General features: G+C 39.6%; 2 protein-coding genes and 1 long non-coding RNA gene across 5 annotated transcripts in view; 2 read left to right on the forward strand and 1 right to left on the reverse strand.

Annotated features, from left to right (window-relative positions):
• Nucleotides 1–651: 651 nt before the first annotated feature.
• LOC130918500 (uncharacterized) overlaps nucleotides 652–19,142 on the reverse strand; it is a 56,114-nt gene continuing 37,623 nt past the window's right edge. Inside the window, exons 3-5 of the long non-coding RNA XR_009063768.1 lie at nucleotides 3,022–3,306; nucleotides 2,795–2,909; nucleotides 652–2,624 (exon numbers count right to left, since the gene is read on the reverse strand). This is a non-coding gene — a long non-coding RNA (uncharacterized LOC130918500). The remainder of the gene's footprint in view (nucleotides 2,625–2,794; nucleotides 2,910–3,021; nucleotides 3,307–19,142) is intronic.
• Nucleotides 2,309–4,588, forward strand: LOC130918495 (serine protease 57-like). The gene is made up of 5 exons (XM_057840227.1): nucleotides 2,309–2,410; nucleotides 2,486–2,639; nucleotides 2,786–2,915; nucleotides 3,027–3,281; nucleotides 4,270–4,588. Exons 1-5 carry the CDS (start codon nucleotides 2,374–2,376, stop codon nucleotides 4,444–4,446), a joined length of 753 nt encoding a protein of 250 aa, XP_057696210.1. The 5' UTR covers nucleotides 2,309–2,373; the 3' UTR covers nucleotides 4,447–4,588.
• Nucleotides 5,945–17,101, forward strand: LOC130918496 (spindlin-1-like). 3 transcript variants are annotated; one of them, XM_057840230.1, is made up of 5 exons: nucleotides 5,945–6,171; nucleotides 6,712–6,757; nucleotides 11,340–11,587; nucleotides 11,717–11,950; nucleotides 15,829–17,101. In XM_057840230.1, exons 2-5 carry the CDS (start codon nucleotides 6,738–6,740, stop codon nucleotides 16,032–16,034), a joined length of 708 nt encoding a protein of 235 aa, XP_057696213.1. In that variant the 5' UTR covers nucleotides 5,945–6,171; nucleotides 6,712–6,737; the 3' UTR covers nucleotides 16,035–17,101. The 3 variants fall into 3 exon arrangements, with proteins under 3 accessions (XP_057696213.1, XP_057696212.1, XP_057696211.1); XM_057840229.1 differs by having other exon boundaries at nucleotides 5,946–6,256; XM_057840228.1 differs by having other exon boundaries at nucleotides 5,946–6,199.

Consider the following 19,142-nt stretch of genomic DNA (forward strand, 5'->3'; position numbering starts at 1 on the left):
ATACAGCACGAGGTGTCAATGGAGAGTTTAAAATTAATTAGAGCTCTAGCCAAGGCAAAGTCTGAGTAAGCTTTATGTGCATTTTGCATAGCTATTTTGATTGAATCGGAATGCCAGTTCTCTTTGCATTGAGCGCTTTTCTTTTAGTAATCATTTTTTTGAGAGATAGGAATATTATTTTTGTTGTGCTTTCACTAAATGATACTGAAGCGATTTAACTGTTCTGCCCAAATGCCTGATGAGAAGTTGTGCAACCATGACTGTCAGTGGTGGCTGCAAATGGTATATGTTCTGCGTTGTGTTCAATAAAGCGTGGTAAGAAAAAAATGACTCTTGTCATTGTGTCCAACGTCGCTCGCCACAATAGTTATGTTTGTTGTGAGTTTCCAAAGCCTATGCCAATAAAGGGCGCGCATGTGTCCACTCACATTTCTCTGCCTTTTCGTCGTCAATGAGCAAAAACAGCGTCATTATAAACTGTTTGAGGCAATGCATGAGCAGGTAATTCCGTGCATGCGTTAAATGCGTCAAATATTTTAACGTGATTAATCAAAAAAATATAATTACCGCCCGTTAACGCATTATATTTGACAGCACTAATATATATATCTTTTTTTTTTTTTTTTTGAAGAGCTACATACTTGGATGTGAAATCACTGCTATCATGGCTTTTTCAGGCTTCCACTTACCTTTGCGAAATAGGAAAAAGACTAATACTAAGTGAATACAGTAGAACTTTTTATTGCATACCTGGTATGGGTGACAATAGTTGAATAAACCTTTGGCTCTCAAAGGCCAAAATAGTGCTAAATTTGTTAAATTAAAACATGTATAATACTAGCCCAACAGTGAGAAAGTGAAAATACATTCATAATAATAAACTCTGAAGAAACTGAAGAAACATTTTTAAACCTCTCAAAGGCCAAACAGTGGAACTTTCATGAAATTATAAGTAATAATAAAAATAATAATTGATAACAGCATGGGATGCTCCAATTGAGCAACAATTTATTCGCATGAAGTACTACGCTTTCTAGTCGGCTGTCAAGCTAAACAGCGAAAGTTGGGAGACTAGGCAGCTCCAGACATCTATTGAAAAGCTATTGGCCCCTGCCTTCTTCAGCTTTTCTAAAACATGTTTTGTTACTTTATTTTTTAGTACAGGATAGTCGTCTCCTTAATGTATTTGCGCCTATGAACCTTATACTTAGATACTGCGTGAGCCATGAAAAGCAGGATTCCCACGCTTTCAACGAAGGCGACAGGCAGGTTACAGACAAGTCATTTCGGTGATTTTTTCGGACATCTGTATTGCTGCTTCACTCATCTTGTCCCACTGCCCAGGGTTTGTTGCTGCAATCCATCCCCAGCCATTGTACTCGACGTGGAAATATTCCAAAACAGCCAACATTTTCATCTCCTACTCTTAGTTTTTCCTCCATATGAAAAAGCTGCCCCGGCATTGGTTGAGAGCAACTATTGGCCCGCTCTCATTGGTCTGCAGCAGGTCAATAACGATCGCTGTTTGGCATGCAAAGCAATCGTGTGATCACACAACACAGAGTTTAGTGGGTATCAGGAGAAAAAGGCTGCATTTAGTGTTACTGGACCGGTATATGGTATCGGCGCCCTGTTTGTAGGTACTCGCCGATACTGATATCACCATTTCGGGCTGGATCGCACCCTCTGCCGATACTGGTATCGGTGCATCTTTAGTGTAAAGGCAAAAATAAAAACCCTGAACGCATTTCAATCAAACTGGAGATAAGAAAGTTTATCGATGTATGTTTCACAAAAAGCTGTTAATGTGCCATCATAAAGATCCTGCAAGAGGAAGCATGTTGAAAGGCAATCTTGCTTAAACCTACTCTCAAACAACACCGCGGAAGTTGTACAATTTTAATTTACCTGCCTATACATTTTCCAGATTACTGTAATAAAAATGCAGAACCGTTGGAAAGTGTCATGCTAATAATAAGCTTCGATAATGATTCGTTTGTTTCTTGACAAAATCTGAAGAGAAGGTCATGCCGATTTCCCATATTAAATATGTTTTAATGTTTCAAACTTTTGGGCTGTATTTTTGTACAACAATTTGGTTGAACCTTTCAGATATAACTTTCCCAGAGCTGTAAAGCATGTATCTTATGACCCATGCTATTGAAAACAATTGATTATGAACAGGAATGTTGAAAGGAATTTGGTTTTCTGAGTTGAATTGGTGCAACCCTGCTTTTTTTTCCCTCCATAACTTTGCAAAACCTCTACCACCAAGTTGGCAAATCCTCTGAAGCAACAATAGTCCGCAATCTAAGTTAGTGGACACAATAATAGGAACAAACTGAGAGCAAAGTGTGCATTCGAACAAGCATCATGGCCATCACACTGCTGCTCTTGTTCATCTTAAACGGTGAGCTTGTCTTTTAAGACAAAGTTAAGATTTCTCCTTAAAAAATAATTAAGGAAGTGTTTCATGGGTTTTCAGGAGCCGATTGCACTCACATTGTTGGAGGCAGAGACGCTCCACCACACTCGAGACCGTACATGGCCTCGCTGCAGGTGCAAGGGCAGCACATTTGTGGAGGGTCCCTGGTCAAGGAAGACTTTGTCCTGACAGCAGCACACTGCAGGATAGGCCGGTAAGAACTTCATAAAGAGTATTTAATTCATGTTTTTTTTTTTCCAAAATCATTTTTTAAAAAATTTATTTTGATTTAATGTTAATGCATTATATTGTCAAAACAACAATTCAGTTCAAAATCTGTGTTACTCTGTGCTTTTACAGCCGACTCACTGTAGTGCTGGGGGTAGACTCCCTGACAGGCGATGAGTCCACCAAGCAGGTGTTTACCGCGATTAGAGACATCCCGCATCCTGCGTATGATGGTCATGAAAACGACATAATGCTCCTGAAGGTGAGGACAGAGAAACAGCCTCTTCGGTGCCACAAAACGGTCAAGACAGAGCTCAAGACCAGAATCACCTTTTGACGAGGTCGTGCCTACTTTATATTTGTCGTACCTTAGCTCAACGGCAGCGCCACATTGACCGATGCGGTTCAGCTGATCGCTCCTAAAAGACGGCGTGTGGGAAGACGGAGCAGCTGCATCACCGCCGGTTGGGGGGACATCGGTGATAACAACACCTTGCCGAACACTCTTCAGGAGGTCAACGTCACTCTACTGTCGCTGCGTGCCTGTCGCCGACGATGGGGGTCGGTTCCCATCTTCAGGACCATGGTGTGCGGAACTGGCTCTCGTGAATTTCAGGGCTTCTGCTCGGTAAGATCTTGACCGCAGGGAATCACTACGACGACAAAACCGAGGACTTGGATTATATTTTTGATTTATTGGCTACCATTGATAGAGGTGACAGCAAAACTATTTTCACTGAATGTTCAATTGGAATGTTAGTTTTATAGCCGTCAGTGGCAGTGACTGCGTTAATAATCGACTAATCGATTGGAGACATTACCATCATTATAACATCACAACATGTTTTTAGGGCTGCAGCTATCGATTATTTTAGTAGTCGATTAATCCATCAACTAGTTAATTGGAACAATCGAGTAATCGGACAAAAAACGTTTAATGCCTTGTAGAAAAAAACAAAAATAGCAATGTAAAACAAAGGCTTGCTAAATTTGCACTTTCTAAAGAGCATTAAGTGTAAATACGAAATAAAATTCCTGAGTGTTTCTTCAAACTATGCAGAATTGCACTTTCATTAAAAAAAAAAAAAAAAACCTGAGCTCAGCTCGTTACCGTATAAAAAAATAAATGAGGAACTAAGTTAATTTGCTAATTAGCTAATTTGCATAACAAAATTCCACTAAGTGAAATACTATACAATAACTTTTTATTTTTATAATGTTCTTCACAAATCGTTCTAACACCCCCCCCCAAAAAACAGCTAAATGTACCTATAAACTAAATTATGAGTGCATAAAAAATATATTAGCTTAGCTCAAACAAAAACTTACCTTATGTTGGTCTTAACAGGGAGCAGCTGGATTCAGCCATGTTAAATGAGTTATGTGATATGCACTGTTGCCACTAGAGGGCAGTGTATCCACCCAAATCAATAAATCTAAATGCAAACACTTAAAAAACAAAAATAATAAAACATTACAAAGCTATTAAATGAATACTAGAAGCAGCAAAATTTGATTCGAAGCTTTTTTCCCAAATCGAATTACCGAATTAATCGATTAATCGTTGCAGCACTACATATTTTGGAAGAAATCTTCTGTTTGTGTGACCTATTCAGGGTGATTCCGGTGGTCCCTTGATCTGCGGCAACGAGACGGCAGGGGTGGTGTCGTTCTCTGGCCGCCGCTGTGGAAACCCTAGGACCCCTGATGTCTATACGCGTGTCTCGTCCTTCACTGACTGGATTTCCAGTGTTTTGAACAGCAATTCCACAAATGAACGCCAAGATGTGTAACATAATTACATCTAGTTGCACAACTCATGCGCTAGTGCTGAAGCTGTTACGGCATGATAATCAATTATGTTTACATGTCACTTTATTTGCTGTGCAGTATTCATTAAACATGCTTTGGAGAGTCTGGTTTAGTGTTTATTTTTAGCAATACAAAATTGAACACAGCAAATGTAATACTTTTTCCCTTTTTGCCCGCTTAACACTGTAACTAGCAAGTTAGCAACCACTGGTCATTTCTTGTTTAATGTATTTTGGGAATAATATAAGATATATTACAATAATTGCTGGTTAAATGTAGCAGGACTGAACTTGATCAACATTGCCTCAGAAATACTTATATTTTCCGTATTTTTGTCAATATCAAGCACCGTCTGTATGACCTGATAGTTGATTATTATTTTATCATTATGACTTGGTATTTGATGATTATTCCTATAGTTTAAACCCCACTGGTAGAAATGGGTTACAGTAGGGGTGTGACAAAATATCGAAATGGTGATATATCGTTATTATTTGTATCCCAAAAGGTTATCGATATGCTCCTGCAAAGAATCGAGATATCGTTTTAAAAAGGTGTCAATGCCTAAAAAAAAAAAAACAAAAAAAAAAACAAAGTGAACCAATAAGTTGCTACCAAAATCTTCCACCATAATAGTGTCTCAGTCTATATAGACAGGGAACGTTCGTTCATTCAAAACCAGAGCACTCACAGTCCTTCTGTCCGATTTTCAGGGCATTTAAAGGTCACTTGCTGTTCATTTTAGGGCATTTACAGGTAATTTTCTGTTGAGTTTGAGTCATTGCCTATTGTTTTGGGTGATTCCGAGGTCACTTCCTATTCTGTAACTCAAACTGAACAGGAAGAGACCCATAAAGTACCCCAAAATCAACAGGAAGTAACTGAAAATCAACAGAAAAATGACCTTAAATTGCCCCAAATTACCTCATTGCCTGGCATTGGCTGCCACTACCGGCCATAGACGGTCAATCCGTTTGAAGTGGGAGGGATGGCAGCGAATGAACGAATGTTCATTGGACGTCTACAAGTGATAAACTCATTCCAATACACAGCAGAAGCTTGTTATTCTGTTTATTAGTTGGTTGTAGAATATCCTAGAATGTTTTCCTGACCAATGTATCGATAATCTTTGTATCGCCATATCGTCAGATCATCGTTATCGTGAGCTTTGTATCGCAAATCAAATCATATCTTGAGGTACCAAGAGGTTCCCACTCCTAGGTTACAGTGTTTCTACACAAATGATATATTATTGTTAGTTATTATATTGACATATGGTATTCATTACAATTTCGGGGGTAAACACATATAACAAAAAAAAGGCCATTTAACTAATTTTTCCATGCTCAAATGTGAAATACTACCTACCCTGGCTGTTGAGCGCCAACATAACTTCCCGGCCTACATTTCCCAGCAGTGACTGCGCGTACGTCCACGTCTTCTCCGGCTGTTCATGACCGTAAGGCATGCTGGGAAACAGAGTCCTGTTTTCCACGCAGCTTTCGCGAGATTTCCCAGAGCCTGGTTCCGTGTGGAGCAGCATTTTCTTTGGCAGACGCAGACGAACAAAACCGAAATGAAATTTGCGTGCAGGTGAAGGCGGACGTAAATCTCGTCGGCGTCCAGCCAGTCTGTGGAACTTCGGAGGGGCGGATGTAGCTTCTTGCCGCCCCCTTCCCTTGCCTCCCTGGAACGTCTGCATTGAGGTGACGCTCGGACAAGCGAGGGAAACTGGTAACATGGCATGACAGATTCAAACTATGACCTTATATTGGACGTAGGCCAGCACAGGTGTGTTGGCGCCTTCTATAGCCTTCGTCTCGTCTCAATTAAGACGTACTTTTCTCTTTTTTTTTATGCTTGATTGTGTCATTTTGCCAGCACAAGCTGTCGTTCGACACGGCTGGCGAACCGAACAAGGGCGCGTTACATCCAAACTGTTACTTAGCGGTGTGCTAACTGCTAGTTAGCCGTGCCAGACGGTGTCACTCGTAGCCTGCACGCCCACACATAAAAATATGACCCCTTCCATTGCGGGCGATGCAGTTTCGGCAACGTAAATACACCGGAAGTGGCTCTCGGGGCTGTGCCGCTATTGGCTGAGGGGTGCTGTCGATCTCCGCGCATTACTATGACGTCGGCTGTTGGCGCAATTTGGCACAAGTTGTTTTGGAAAATGTTTTTCATACTAGTGTAGCCTATGTTACTACCTGACTGGAATTGAAATGATTTTCTTTCCCTTTTAGACTGTAACCTTCGATCTTGTGGAGGCATGTCGAAGAAAAGAGGCAGGTATGTTCATAAAAGTATCTTATCTTGGTAAGATAATCAGAGATGGGAATTACTGTCACAATAAAATTACATATACTTGAGTACTGTACAAATTGTATAAATACATTTGTACTTATATATGTATACATTTCCTTATGTCACACAATGTTGAACATGTAATAAACTACTTACTGCTGCATATATTCAGAATACAACATACAGTAGGTACGTGACAAAAAATAATAATCAGGAATTTAAACAAATGGGTGGGAAATTGGAATGGGGATCCACACAAAAGCATGATTACAAAGATAATTTTCTATGACAAGTAATAACAAAGATATGGACATTTAAAGTCAGAAATGGAGGTTTACTTCTGGTCAGTTAGTGCAATCGAAATTAAATCAGTCTTTAGATCTGACTTTGTGATTAGTTTTGCAATTATCAGTGGTCCGAGGAGGTATAGGCCCCTATCTTGCCCACCAATTGTCATGAACAACGTTTCACCGGCGAGCTTAGACAATGAAAAATATTAAGGGTGTAACGCTACATGTATTTGTATTGAACCGTTTCGGTACGTGGTGCTCGGTTCGGAACGGAGGCGTACCGAACGAGTTTCTGACGTAATGTAACCCTTACTTTTCAAGGCTGTGAGTCGATCGGGTTACAGTTTCTTTGTGTAGATTATATTTACTCCCTCTTCTCTACTATTATGAGGACCAACATGGTAGGACAGTATAACCCAGAAACGTCAACGGCGCGACAACGTGGCCGCCGCGAGAACGTAGTGAAACGCGGGCGTTAAAGTCAATCAGCCAATGAACACCAGTCACAGTGCGGCAGCGTGTTAGACGGGTCCCAGAAGCGGCTCAGCACAATGCACGTGAAGAGAACGGCAGAGCTTATTATTTGATGCGAGACACGACCCTCCTGGGTCAATACTACTACCGGTAGCAAGATTCGGGCAAACCGGAAGTCACTTCTGTAAAAATATGGTGGATCCGGTCGATTTTCAAACTAAAATGCAATCGTAACCCTCTTTTTGAGTCCATTAGATCTCTTGAGTGGTAGATCAGGGCACAGTTGACTTGTCTTTCTTGATTTACTGCTGTCTTCTCTGCTATCATAATAACCAACATGGCCCCGTGTTCATTACAAAACCCTCCTACCACAACAAAACAAGTAGGAACTAATATTCACGTAGGAACTAAAGTTATACAACATAAAATATACAATATAAATGAATACTACATCACATTTGTAAAATATAAACACATAAGAAAATAAATAATAGCCCATTTAAATAAAATAAATTGAAATGAGCTAAAACACCTGTAATTAAATGATAACAATAATACACAGATCCTGCTTACACAATTAAATTGATCAATTTCTGTGTGGCACTTTGAGAAAATCCACCAATAAAGCTTTTAAAAACCGTTCATAAGAAAAAAAATTATTCATTGAGGCATTTCATTTGTAAAATACATGTTAAAATCTTTGTCATTGGGATTGCTTTTCTCTTTAGCACAGGACTTCTTTTTTCTTCTTTCTTTCAGAAAGAAAGCTGACCAATATGTGGGGTCTGAAAGGCAAATTGTTGTCGGATTATCTTTAAATAACCGCTACTTTTTGAGCAGAATTCTAGCTTTGTATAGGGTAATGTTCCTATTGTTGAAAGCACAAAGGGAACAACTAGCACATTTATATTTTGAATTTTGTTTTCTTACTGTACCGAAAATGAACCGAACAGTGACCTCAAAACCGAGGTACGTACCGAACCGAGATTTTTGTGTACCGTTACACCCCTAATAAATATAAAACTATGACTCTTCTGTAAATAGTGGTTCATTCAGACACATAATTGAGTTGAATATGCGTGTTCCCTGCTCCACATAAGGCTAAAAGCTGCATACCTTGATAATGAGGGATTCAAAATTTGGCATGTGGGCCTCGTTCGGCCTGTCCTAAAATTCACCAAAATCAAGAATAATAATGAAGGAAAGTGGGCATCATATTTGCATGACTCACATTTTCATATGATTTGACAAGGGATTTTGTTGAACAAAAATATCAGCAAACCAGCAGCCCGCAGTTGACAAGTTGGCAAAACAATGGCAATGGCGTACCGCAAGCAACACGTCATTCCGCTCATTAATATTCATGACATTAGCTACTGTTGCGAAGTAAGGACAAGCCACCGGTTGTCCCTAATAGGAAATGAATGGAAATCGTGTACGAAGGAGATGTTTACAGAGTTAAACCTACCAATTCTCTCCGAAAATGATGTGGCTGGTGCCAAATTCACTGGCAAAGATGTGGAAGAACATAAAAATGTTCAGTTAAAGAGATGGCTTTTGTGTCCAAGGCTGAAAAAGACGAAAAAAACGAGCCGACCTAAGCATAGCTTTAGCTTTTTTATCGATGCGACTGACAATGACATTCTCCTGTTTCAACAAGCTAGCCTTTACCATCAGCCCTGTCTTTCTTATATATCCTCTGGTTGTCCTACGTCTCTTACTGTTCTTGGGGGTAATTTAGTTAGCTTTGTGTAGCGATCGCAAATGCTACTCAGTGACAGCCAACGAACACTTTTAATTTTTTCATTGATAACACATCTTAATCCTATAATTTATTTACACTTCCCCCTTACTAAAGTTGTTGCAGCTATCAAATATTTTAGTAATCGAGTAATCGACCGAAAATTCTATCGATTAATCGAGTAATCGAATAAAACAAATATATTTTTAGGTGAAGAGCAATTATAAATATACATGAGAAAACAAGACATTTCATCTAATCTTGAACCATTTTTAGTCAATCAATGTCTTTATTTTCGATGTCTATTGTTGAAAACAGCCAACAATTGCATCTCAGATGTAACTAGAAAAAAAAAAAAGACTAATTCACTGCTTTCACTCAAAAAACCTTTAGCTCTAATTAAAAAATATATATATATACCCAAAAATGCCGTTACGCTTGATAACACACATCACTGTTTCAATTGAATTTCTATTTGTGTCAAGCCATTTTTAAATTCTAGTTAAGTTTTAAGTTAGTCTAAACTGTAAGTCCTGATAGGATTTTGAGTTTTTGCAGTGTTCAAAATAAATGTATGATACAGGCTTGTATTGGAGCACATTAGGGACCAGTGCTACTTAGTGTTTTATCCAGCAATGACTACTGAGCTAAAATTGATAGTTAGCATGATTGAGTTTTTATTTTGCACCCTCATCACTCCACAACGCTATGTTATGTTAAAGCCTGTATGTTAGACACGTTAGCCACGCATCGAAAGTGGTCATAATTAATAGAAACCTAGCCCTCCGCAGGGCTAACGTTACTTGAGTTAGTGACAGTAATGTTACATCTTTATTTATTAGCGCTTAGCGCTCTTTATTAGCGCTTAGCGTTCTACTGCTTTAAGATGGCGGCTGTTTACTGACGCTGCCCAGACGCGGCCGAGTCTGTCATTGTGCATCTAGTTCAACATACACGTGATCTCTATGAGACTCATCAGACGCTACCTACCAACGTAGCATCGTGCGGGCTAGTATTTAGCAACGTCGGCGTCGTTTGTAGCGGCTGTTGGTTGCAGTAAGTTTTTTTTTTTTTTTTTTTTCTTCCTCTACGCACGTGACATCAGCGCGTTGTTCCGCATTAAAAGTAGTCCGAGCAAAATGTGATTCTTAGAGCTGTCAAAATAAATGATTACTCGAGGTGAATAAAATTACTCGGATCAGTTTTTAAACTCGAGTTGCTCGAGTATTCGTTTCAGCTCTACTATACATTATATATAAATAACAGAAACGGTAAAAGTGGCAGTCAGATATCATTGTAATTCTTTTCAGGTCATTCATTGTCAGACAGAAGCAGTACGGCACAACGTTACGCTAAAAAAATAAGTTAAAAATATAAAAATGGCTTACCTCTTTGTCCTCTGAAAGACCATGCCAACCCAACATAATGTTTACTGCATATGAAACGTGAATGGATTCGCCGAGCTGGTGTTAAAGTCCGCGCAAGTTGATTCGGTCTTCACATTTTTCCCCCTCGAGTTTTTGGTTTCCGGACACGTATGAAGAAAACATCCTTCATGTGTCGTAATGTCTAGAGTCGTTTCTACAAGTTCCAAAAAAGCAATGCGTGATCGGCATGTTCGTTTTTGAAAGATTACCGGAGAAAAGTAGCACTTTTTACGTTGGGTCTATGCGAGGGCGGGTCTATAATGTCCCACTTCGGCTTTACTTCCGCTTTACGATGCGACGTCACGGTCTAAAAATAGCCTGCGTACGGTACGCCATTATGAGGTGTTCCCCTACATGTTTGTGTACTTTTTGGTCTTAAAAATTTGATGAGGCAAATAATGGAGCATTTTTCTACGTGTTTGTGGGTTGTCAATCACTCTCGGTTTTGCAAATGCGGCTGCGTAGGCATGTGCCAGTAGATGGAGATGTACATATACATTACAGTCTGCCATAAGCATTGCATTAACAGTGCATATTGGTAGGCTGAATAAATTATAATAAACAAATACATACATGTTATTGTTTAATTTTATTTTGTATAAAATACAGTGTATTAACACACTGAGACTTTGCAGGAAACGAAGCATCGGGGAGCTGAGCGATGCCAGTAGCCCCGACCCGAACTGCATTCTGGGTGTGCGCATTCAACACAACTGGCGCGAGAAGGGAAACCAGAGCAAATGGAAGGGGACTGTGCTAGATCGACTCAGCGTCAACCCATCGCTCTTCATGGTTAAGTACGACGGCTTCGATTGCGTCTATGGCATCGAACTGTTCAAGGACGACCGAGTGTCCAACCTGCAAGTCCTCTCGGAAAGTGTCGGTACGTCCACGTAAACAAATGTGCTCTTATTCTCGAACCTTCCTGATAATTCATCAAGTTAATGTGTATTTTATTATTACTGTAGTTGCCCTTCTAGTTAATTTGGAGAGTGCTCATCTTTGTATGCAGTAAACAACCGGATCAAGATCCCCTCAGGGGCAGAGGAGTTGGTGGGCAAAGCTGTGGAGCATCTCTTTGAAAAGGAGGACGGCGAGAAGAATGAGTGGCGAGGGATGGTGCTCTCCAGAGCGCCAATTATGACCAATTGGTATTATATCACCTATGAAAAGGACCCGGTTCTCTATATGTACCAATTGTGGGACGACTACGCCGACGGAGACCTTAGGATTCTGCCTGAAGCAGGTATGTTACATTTTAGTTAAGTCTCCAGCCTCTACACTGCAAAGTGTGCCAAGGCAAATTATTTTTGTTGCATTTTTCAACTGTCGACAATTGCACCATCTGACACACGTTCTATACAAATCATAATTGTGAGTCTTCTCTTTCGGGGCAAAAGCATTTTAAAAAATGACTCCTCCTAGCTGAAAGAATCTTGTTTAATAAATTGAAAAATCATAGAATTTAATTTTTCTGATGTGTAGTAGTGGAGAAAATGTAAATAAACATTGACACAGACATTTTATTATGGTGTTACTATTTTAGCCATTGAAATTTGAGTATCCCAATTTAACCGCCCTTCCTTGTTTCGTAATTATAATCCATTATCACATGCACCAGTGCTCGAGTCTCATCAGTGTGTATGTGCGTGGGTATAACTGACATCATAAAGTTGATGTGCGTGTTAGCGGTAGGAGTGGGAACCTCTTGGTACCTCACGATATGATACGATTTGCGATACAAAGCTCACGATAACGATGATCTGACGATATAGCGATACAACGATTAGCGATACATTGGTCAGGAAATCATTCTAGGATGTTCTACAAACAACTAATAAGGAGAAAAACAAGCTTCTGCTGTGAATTGGAATGCGTTTATCACCTCTAGACGTCCAATCCATTTGAACTGGGAGGGTGGCAGCCCAGGAATGAACATTTGTTCATTCGCTGCCATCCCTCTCACTTCAAACGGATTGAACGTCTATGCCCGTCAGTGGCAGCCAATGCCAGGCAATGAGGTAATTTGGGGCTATTTAAGGTCATTTACATGTTGATTTTCAGTTACTTCCTGTTGATTTTGGGGTATTTTATGGGTCACTTGCTGTTTATTTTGAATTACAAAACAGGAAGTGACCTGGGAATGACCCAAATGAATAGGCAGTGACTCAAACTCAACAGGAAATGACCTGTAAATGCCCTGAAAATCGGACAGAATGACTGTAAATGCTCTGGTTTCGAATGAACGAACGTTCCCAGTCTAAATGGATTGGGTGTCGCGCACAGTCAATGCAGCCTTAGAGTTAACTAAGACACTATTATGGTGGAAGATTTTGGTAGCAACTTGTTGGTTCCTTTTTATTTATTTTTGTTAGACAGTGACACCTTTTTAAAACGATATTTCGATTCTTGGCAGGAGCATATTGATAACCTTTTGGGATACAAAGTATCACGATATATCACCATTTCGATATTTTGTCACACCCCTTGTTAGCGGTGTAATTTTTTTTAATGTTTAAACATTATTTTCTCCATTAACAGAGGGCTAAGAAATTCACAATTTGCAAAATAAATTACTTAGCAACAATATTAATGTCATTCATATTAAGTGCTGTCTTTATTTAAAATGGTTTATTTGCACATGTATAAACATCAGCCAACAAAAGTCACAAAACAATAGAGAAAATATTGTGCATTTGGGACCAGAAAAAGACCCAAAAGGGTTTATAAGGTCAACCTGACCTTATTACACATTGGCAAAATGTATAACTAAAAATTTTTCAAAAACGTTCATACAAAACTGAACATTAAAGAAAGTACAAACAAAAATTCAAGACAATGAAAATAAGAGATAATACAAAAAAAGGGGGGTAAGTGGACGCTAGATGTGTAGATGATATGACGTACATAAAAAGAATTGATCATGACTGGTTTAGAATGCAGAATCTAAAGTTTGGATTTACTTTTTTTTTTAATGACGATGGTGATTCAGCTAAATTTAAAGTATTTATTCATAGCTTATAGAGCAGTGCTTCTTAACTAGGGTTCAGTGAGTAAGCCTTAGGGGTTCAGTGACGGTTAAAAAAACACAGAGCCATATTTTGTACGCTGAATAAATCTAGGCAAAGTGGTGTTTTAGACCAGTTTAGGGTTAGGGTTTAGGGTCAGGAAAAAGCAATCTCATGAAATACTTAATTAGAGCTGAAACGAATACTCGAGCAACTAGAGTAACTTGAGTTTAAAAACTGATCCGAGTAATTTTATTCACCTCGAGGAATCGTTTAATCTTGCCAGCTCTAAGCATCACGTTTTGCCCGGACTACTTTTAATGCAGGACAACGCGCTGACGTCACGTGCGTAGAGGAAGAAGCATAAAAAAAAAAATAAATAAATAAAATTAAATTAAATTAAAAAAAAAACCTTACTGCAGCCGACAGCCGCTACAAACTACACCGACGTTGCTAAAAACTACGCCCGCATTATGCTAGTGTGGTAGCAGTTAGTGTCCGATGCGTCTCATAGATATCGCATGCATTTCGAACTAGGTGCCAAATGACAGACTCAGCCGCGTCTGGGCAGCATTAGTAAACAGCCGCCATCTTTAAGCCGTAGACCTCTCAGTGCTTATAAATATAACGTTACTGTCACTCACACACGTAACGTTAGCCCTTCGGAGGGCTAGGTTTCTATTTCTTATGACCACTGTCGATGCGTGGCTAACATGTCTTACATACAGGCTTTATTTAATCTGTAAAAACACAGCACTGTAGAGTGATGAGGGTGTAAAATTAAAACATAATAAAGCTAACTGTTAGTTTTAGCTCAGTAGTCATCGCTGAATAAAACACCAAGTAGCACTGGTCCTTAATGTGCTCCAATACAGCAGGTATCATACTTTTATTTTGAACACTGCCAAAACTCAAAATCCTATCAGTACTTACAGTTTAGACTAACTTAAAATTTAACTAGAACTTAAAAATAGCTTGACACAAATGGAAATTCAATTGAAACACGTGGGAAAAACACATAGCTTTCAAGTGATGTGTGTTATCAAGCGTAATTACATTTTTAGGTAAGAAATATGTTTTTTTTTTTTTGTTTTTTTTTTTTTTTTTTTTTTTATAAGATCTAGAAGTTTTTTGAGTGAAAGCAGTGAATTTTTTTTTTCTGGTCACATCCGAGATGCAATTGTTGGCTGTTTTCAACAATGTACATCGAAAATAAAGACATCAATTGACTGAAAATGGTTCAATATTGGATTAAATGTCTTTTTTTCTCATGTATATTTATAATTGCTCTTTACCTAAAAAAAAAAAAATAATAATAATGTTTTACCCGATTACTCGATAGAATTTTCAGTCAGTTACTCGATTACTAAAATATTCGATAGCTGCAGCCCTATACTTAATACTAATACAAAAACATGGTGAGTCAACCAAAGTCGTCCCAAACAGAGCTATTCAAGTCATCTGGTGAGAATGTTTTAATATTGCAATTGATATCACAAACCCCCAAAAATCCTCCTGTCCAATCCACAAAAAGACAATAATCCCAAACACACTCTTCTTCCTTTTTCACACCCTTCTTCCTGCTCACGGCCCGCCCTGCGAGATCTTTTAAAAGACTGAAAATTTAGATAACAACTGTCGCTTCACGGGGACATTTCGATGTATCTGTTGTTTTGCTGACCCTGGATCCAGTATTGCCTCTCCGTCATCTGTTTTGCCTTGTTTTTTGATCACTGTCGACGAATAAATTGTCAACCTGTTTTCGGTGAGCCTTTTTTAAACCGTTCAAAATGGAGTCAGTACAAAGGGTTAACACCGGAGTGAACGCACAGGGTTTGGCCCTCCCGGCCGACTTGCTGGAGCTGCGCCAGCGAAACGCCTTCTGGTTCGGCCGTCGCTGTTCCGGCAGCTTGGCTGGGAGGCCGAATTCCTTCAGTCGCGACAAAGTTTTTTACCAATATCGTTCAGCTCTATTCTCCAAGTTAAAATTTACTTTGGCCAAAAAGACATAATTCCTTTTGCAGAAAAAAATAGATTAGTATGATTAGCATTAGCAGAGAAGATAGTGAAGCTGCTGCCTTTGAAAGAAATTTCCCTCCCTTACTTCTTTGTTCAGAAAACAAGCACCTGCTGCCCGCTGACAGGAAGCCTGGGGAAGAGACTGAGAGCCTGGTGGGCAAACAAGTGGAGTACGTGACTGACAAAGGCATCAAGAGGACCGGCCTGGTCATCTACCAGGTCCCTGCCAAGCCTTCGGTCTACTACATCAAATATGATGATGACTTTCACATCCATGTCTATGACCTGGTCAAAACCACCTAGAGGAAGATGCACTTCCTCTTCCTGTCACTCCCTTTCTCATCCTTCTAAATTCTTATTTGACGCCTTGGCAGAGTAGTCAGCGCGTTGTAATTCATGTAAGCTCTTTATTTTTTCTTTGTTTGCACAGCACAACAGTAGCGTTTGCTCTACTTGACGCCCCAGCATTTCCACTTCAAAAAGACCATATTTCCGTTTGCTGACACTCAAGTTGGGCTACAATACGCGTTGGCATTAAGTGGACTAACAGGGAGTTAAGTCAATTATAAGTGGAATTATACTTTCTTGTTGGGATGAGTGGAATATTGCACAAGTGCTTTACAAGACATTTAGTGTTTCGCCTCTATTTGGCTTTGTAATAAAGTGTGTCATTATTGCAGGGTATGTGTTCTTTTAACCACCGTGCATTCTTTGTACTGCTTAGAAGGTAGAAGGATGACATTTGCTTGCTTCCCAATGACACTTTTCCACACAAAAAAATATCAAGTGCCTTCAGGCTCTTTTTTTTTTCCTCGCAATACTGTACATATCTTAGAGCAGAGGTTGGGGAACCATACACTAAACAGTAAACACATACAATCAGACAATTGCTTCACCCACAAGCCCTAATGATACAATGATTTGTCATAATGGCCCTTCTGGATAAAAGGTTGTCCACCTCTGTTTTGGAGATCATCATGTATGAAGGCTTTTATTTTTGTTTGCAGTCATGTCTTTTCACTCAGCAACTTCCGAACAAGCTTGCAGTCAAGTGTGTCCTGGTGTTTGTGTTTGGCAGTGAAAACAAATTATGATGCAGTATGGAAAAAAAACTTTGAATACAAAATCAACCAGTAGTGGTATAATCTCTGTTGATATTGTTGGGAGCACTTTATCGTACGTTTACATGTCTAGAATATTCCCTCCTCCACCCCGTCCAATAATATGCTTCGTTTAAAGGCATGATGGTTAGGAAGAAAAAAATATTGCAGCACTTTCAGTATTTAATGCTTACAAGTTGTGTAAAATTGTTGTGAATATTTCATCCAAATAAACCGGTAGCTCACACAAACTCTGAATTGTGATTTTTAAATGTTCCGTTCACGTTTTGCATAGGTGTGTGGGGAATGCAGTTGAATTAAAAAATGTACAGTGGGGCAAATAAGTATTTAGTCAGCCACTAATTGTGCAAGTTCTCCCACTTGAAAATAATAGAGAGGTCTGTAATTGTCAACATGGGTGAACCCAATACCAAAAGTTAATCCCAATACTTTGTTATGTAACCTTTGTTGGCAATAACGGAGGCCAAACGTTTTCTGTAACTCTTCACAAGCTTTTCACACACTGTTGCTGGTATTTTGGCTCATTCCTCCATGCAGATCTTCTCTAGAGGAGTGATGTTTTGGGGCTGTCGTTGGGCAACACGGACTTTTAACTCCCTCCACAGATTTTCTATGGGGTTGAGATCTGGAGACTGGCTAGGCCACTCCAGGACTTTGAAATCCTTCTTACGAAGCCACTCCTTTGTTGCCCTGGCAGTGTGTTTGGGATCATTGTCATGCTCAAAGACCCAGCCACGTCTCATCTTCAATGCGCTTACTAATGGAAGAAGATTTTCAGTCAAAGTCTCTCGATACATGGCCCCATTCATTCTTTCCTTTACAAAGATCAGTCGTCCTGGTCCCTTTGCAGGAAAACAGCCCCGAAGCATGATGTTTCCACCCCCATGCTTCACAGTGCGTATGGTGTTCTTCGGATCCAATTCTGTATTCTTTCTCCTTCAAACACGAAAACCTGTGTTTCTACCAAAAAGTTCTATTTTGGTTTTTATCTGACCATCACACAGTCTCCCAGTCCTCTTCCAGATCATCCAAATTCTCTCTAGCGAACCGCAGACGGGCATGGACGTGTACTGCCTTCAGCAGGGGACACGTCTGGCAGTGCAGGATTTGAGTCCCTGGCGGCGCAATGTGTTACTGATAGCCTTTGTTACTGTGGTCCCAGCTCTCTGTAGGTCATTCACTAGGTCCCACCGTGTGGTTCTGGGATTTTTGCTCACCATTCTTGTTATATTTTGACGCCACGAGGTGAGATCTTGCATGGAGCCCCAGATCGAGGGAGATTATCAGTGGTCTTGTATGTCTTCCATTTTCTAATAATTGCTCCCACAGTTGATTTTTTTTACACCAAGCGTTTTACCTATTGCAGATTCAGTCTTCCCAGCCTGGTGCAGGTCTACAATATTGTCTCTGGTGTCCTTCGACAGCTCTTTCGTCTTGGCCATAGTGGAGTTTGGAGTATGGCTGACTGAGGTTGTGGACAGGTGTCTTTTATACCGATAATGAGTTAAAACAGGTGCCATCAATACAGGTAACGAGTGGAGTCTCGTTAGAAGTCTTGCTTGTTTGTAGGTGACCAAATACGTATTTTCCACTTTAATTTGGAAATAAATTCTTTAAAAATCAAAAGTGATTTTCTGTTTTTTTTTTCCAGGGGAGGGAGTGAGTATATAGGATAAAGGATAGTGAGTTTCCAAATGTCAGGCAGGAGGTGTAAAGGAAGACAAAAATGGAGATTTATGGATGTAGTTTAAGATGACATGCAGGTAGTTGGTGTGAGAGCAGAGGAAAGGGTTAGATGGAGGCAACTGATTCACTGTGGCAACCCTTGAAGGGCAAAGCTGAAAGGAAAATAAGAAGATGGACTGGTTAAGTCTCCTCACCTATGAGCTAACTGGTCAACCGAAGGTTTGTTCCATTTACAATTAAAGACTAGCTATAATAAAAGAACAGTTTGTGTCTCTATGATTTGTTCATAATTCATCTTTACACTTCCTACATTGCACATGAACTAATTTAACAGTAAAGCAGATTGCTGTACATTTTAGGATTATAGCATGTACCCTTGGACCATAATATGGAGAGGTTGCAAAACATTTTGATAGCAAGCAACATGCCTTACAATATCTCTTGTCGATACTAATCGACTACATTAGCCAAATTTTAAGATATACAAATTTCTATACAATGTATTTGGCTTTTGATACCTTACTGCATTGGTGTTGGGTCTTCTGAGGTGTTGTAAATGAGTGTATATCCATAAAGCTTTCAGAGCTTTACCTTTCCCACATTT

This window comes from Corythoichthys intestinalis, chromosome 7 (genome assembly GCF_030265065.1).
Source record: "Corythoichthys intestinalis isolate RoL2023-P3 chromosome 7, ASM3026506v1, whole genome shotgun sequence".
NCBI lineage: Eukaryota > Metazoa > Chordata > Actinopteri > Syngnathiformes > Syngnathidae > Corythoichthys > Corythoichthys intestinalis.

Bases quoted from the DNA above. Each gene is read 5' to 3' on its own strand.
- LOC130918495 (XM_057840227.1), top strand. From the start codon at position 2,374: ATGGCCATCACACTGCTGCTCTTGTTCATCTTAAACG. The intron at 2,411-2,485 runs GTGAGCTTGTCT...ATGGGTTTTCAG, and splicing joins GCTCTTGTTCATCTTAAACG to GAGCCGATTGCACTCACATT. The intron at 3,282-4,269 runs GTAAGATCTTGA...TGACCTATTCAG, and splicing joins AATTTCAGGGCTTCTGCTCG to GGTGATTCCGGTGGTCCCTT.
- LOC130918496 (XM_057840230.1), top strand. From the start codon at position 6,738: ATGTCGAAGAAAAGAGGCAG. The intron at 11,588-11,716 runs GTACGTCCACGT...CTTTGTATGCAG, and splicing joins AGTCCTCTCGGAAAGTGTCG to TAAACAACCGGATCAAGATC. The intron at 11,951-15,828 runs GTATGTTACATT...TTCTTTGTTCAG, and splicing joins TAGGATTCTGCCTGAAGCAG to AAAACAAGCACCTGCTGCCC.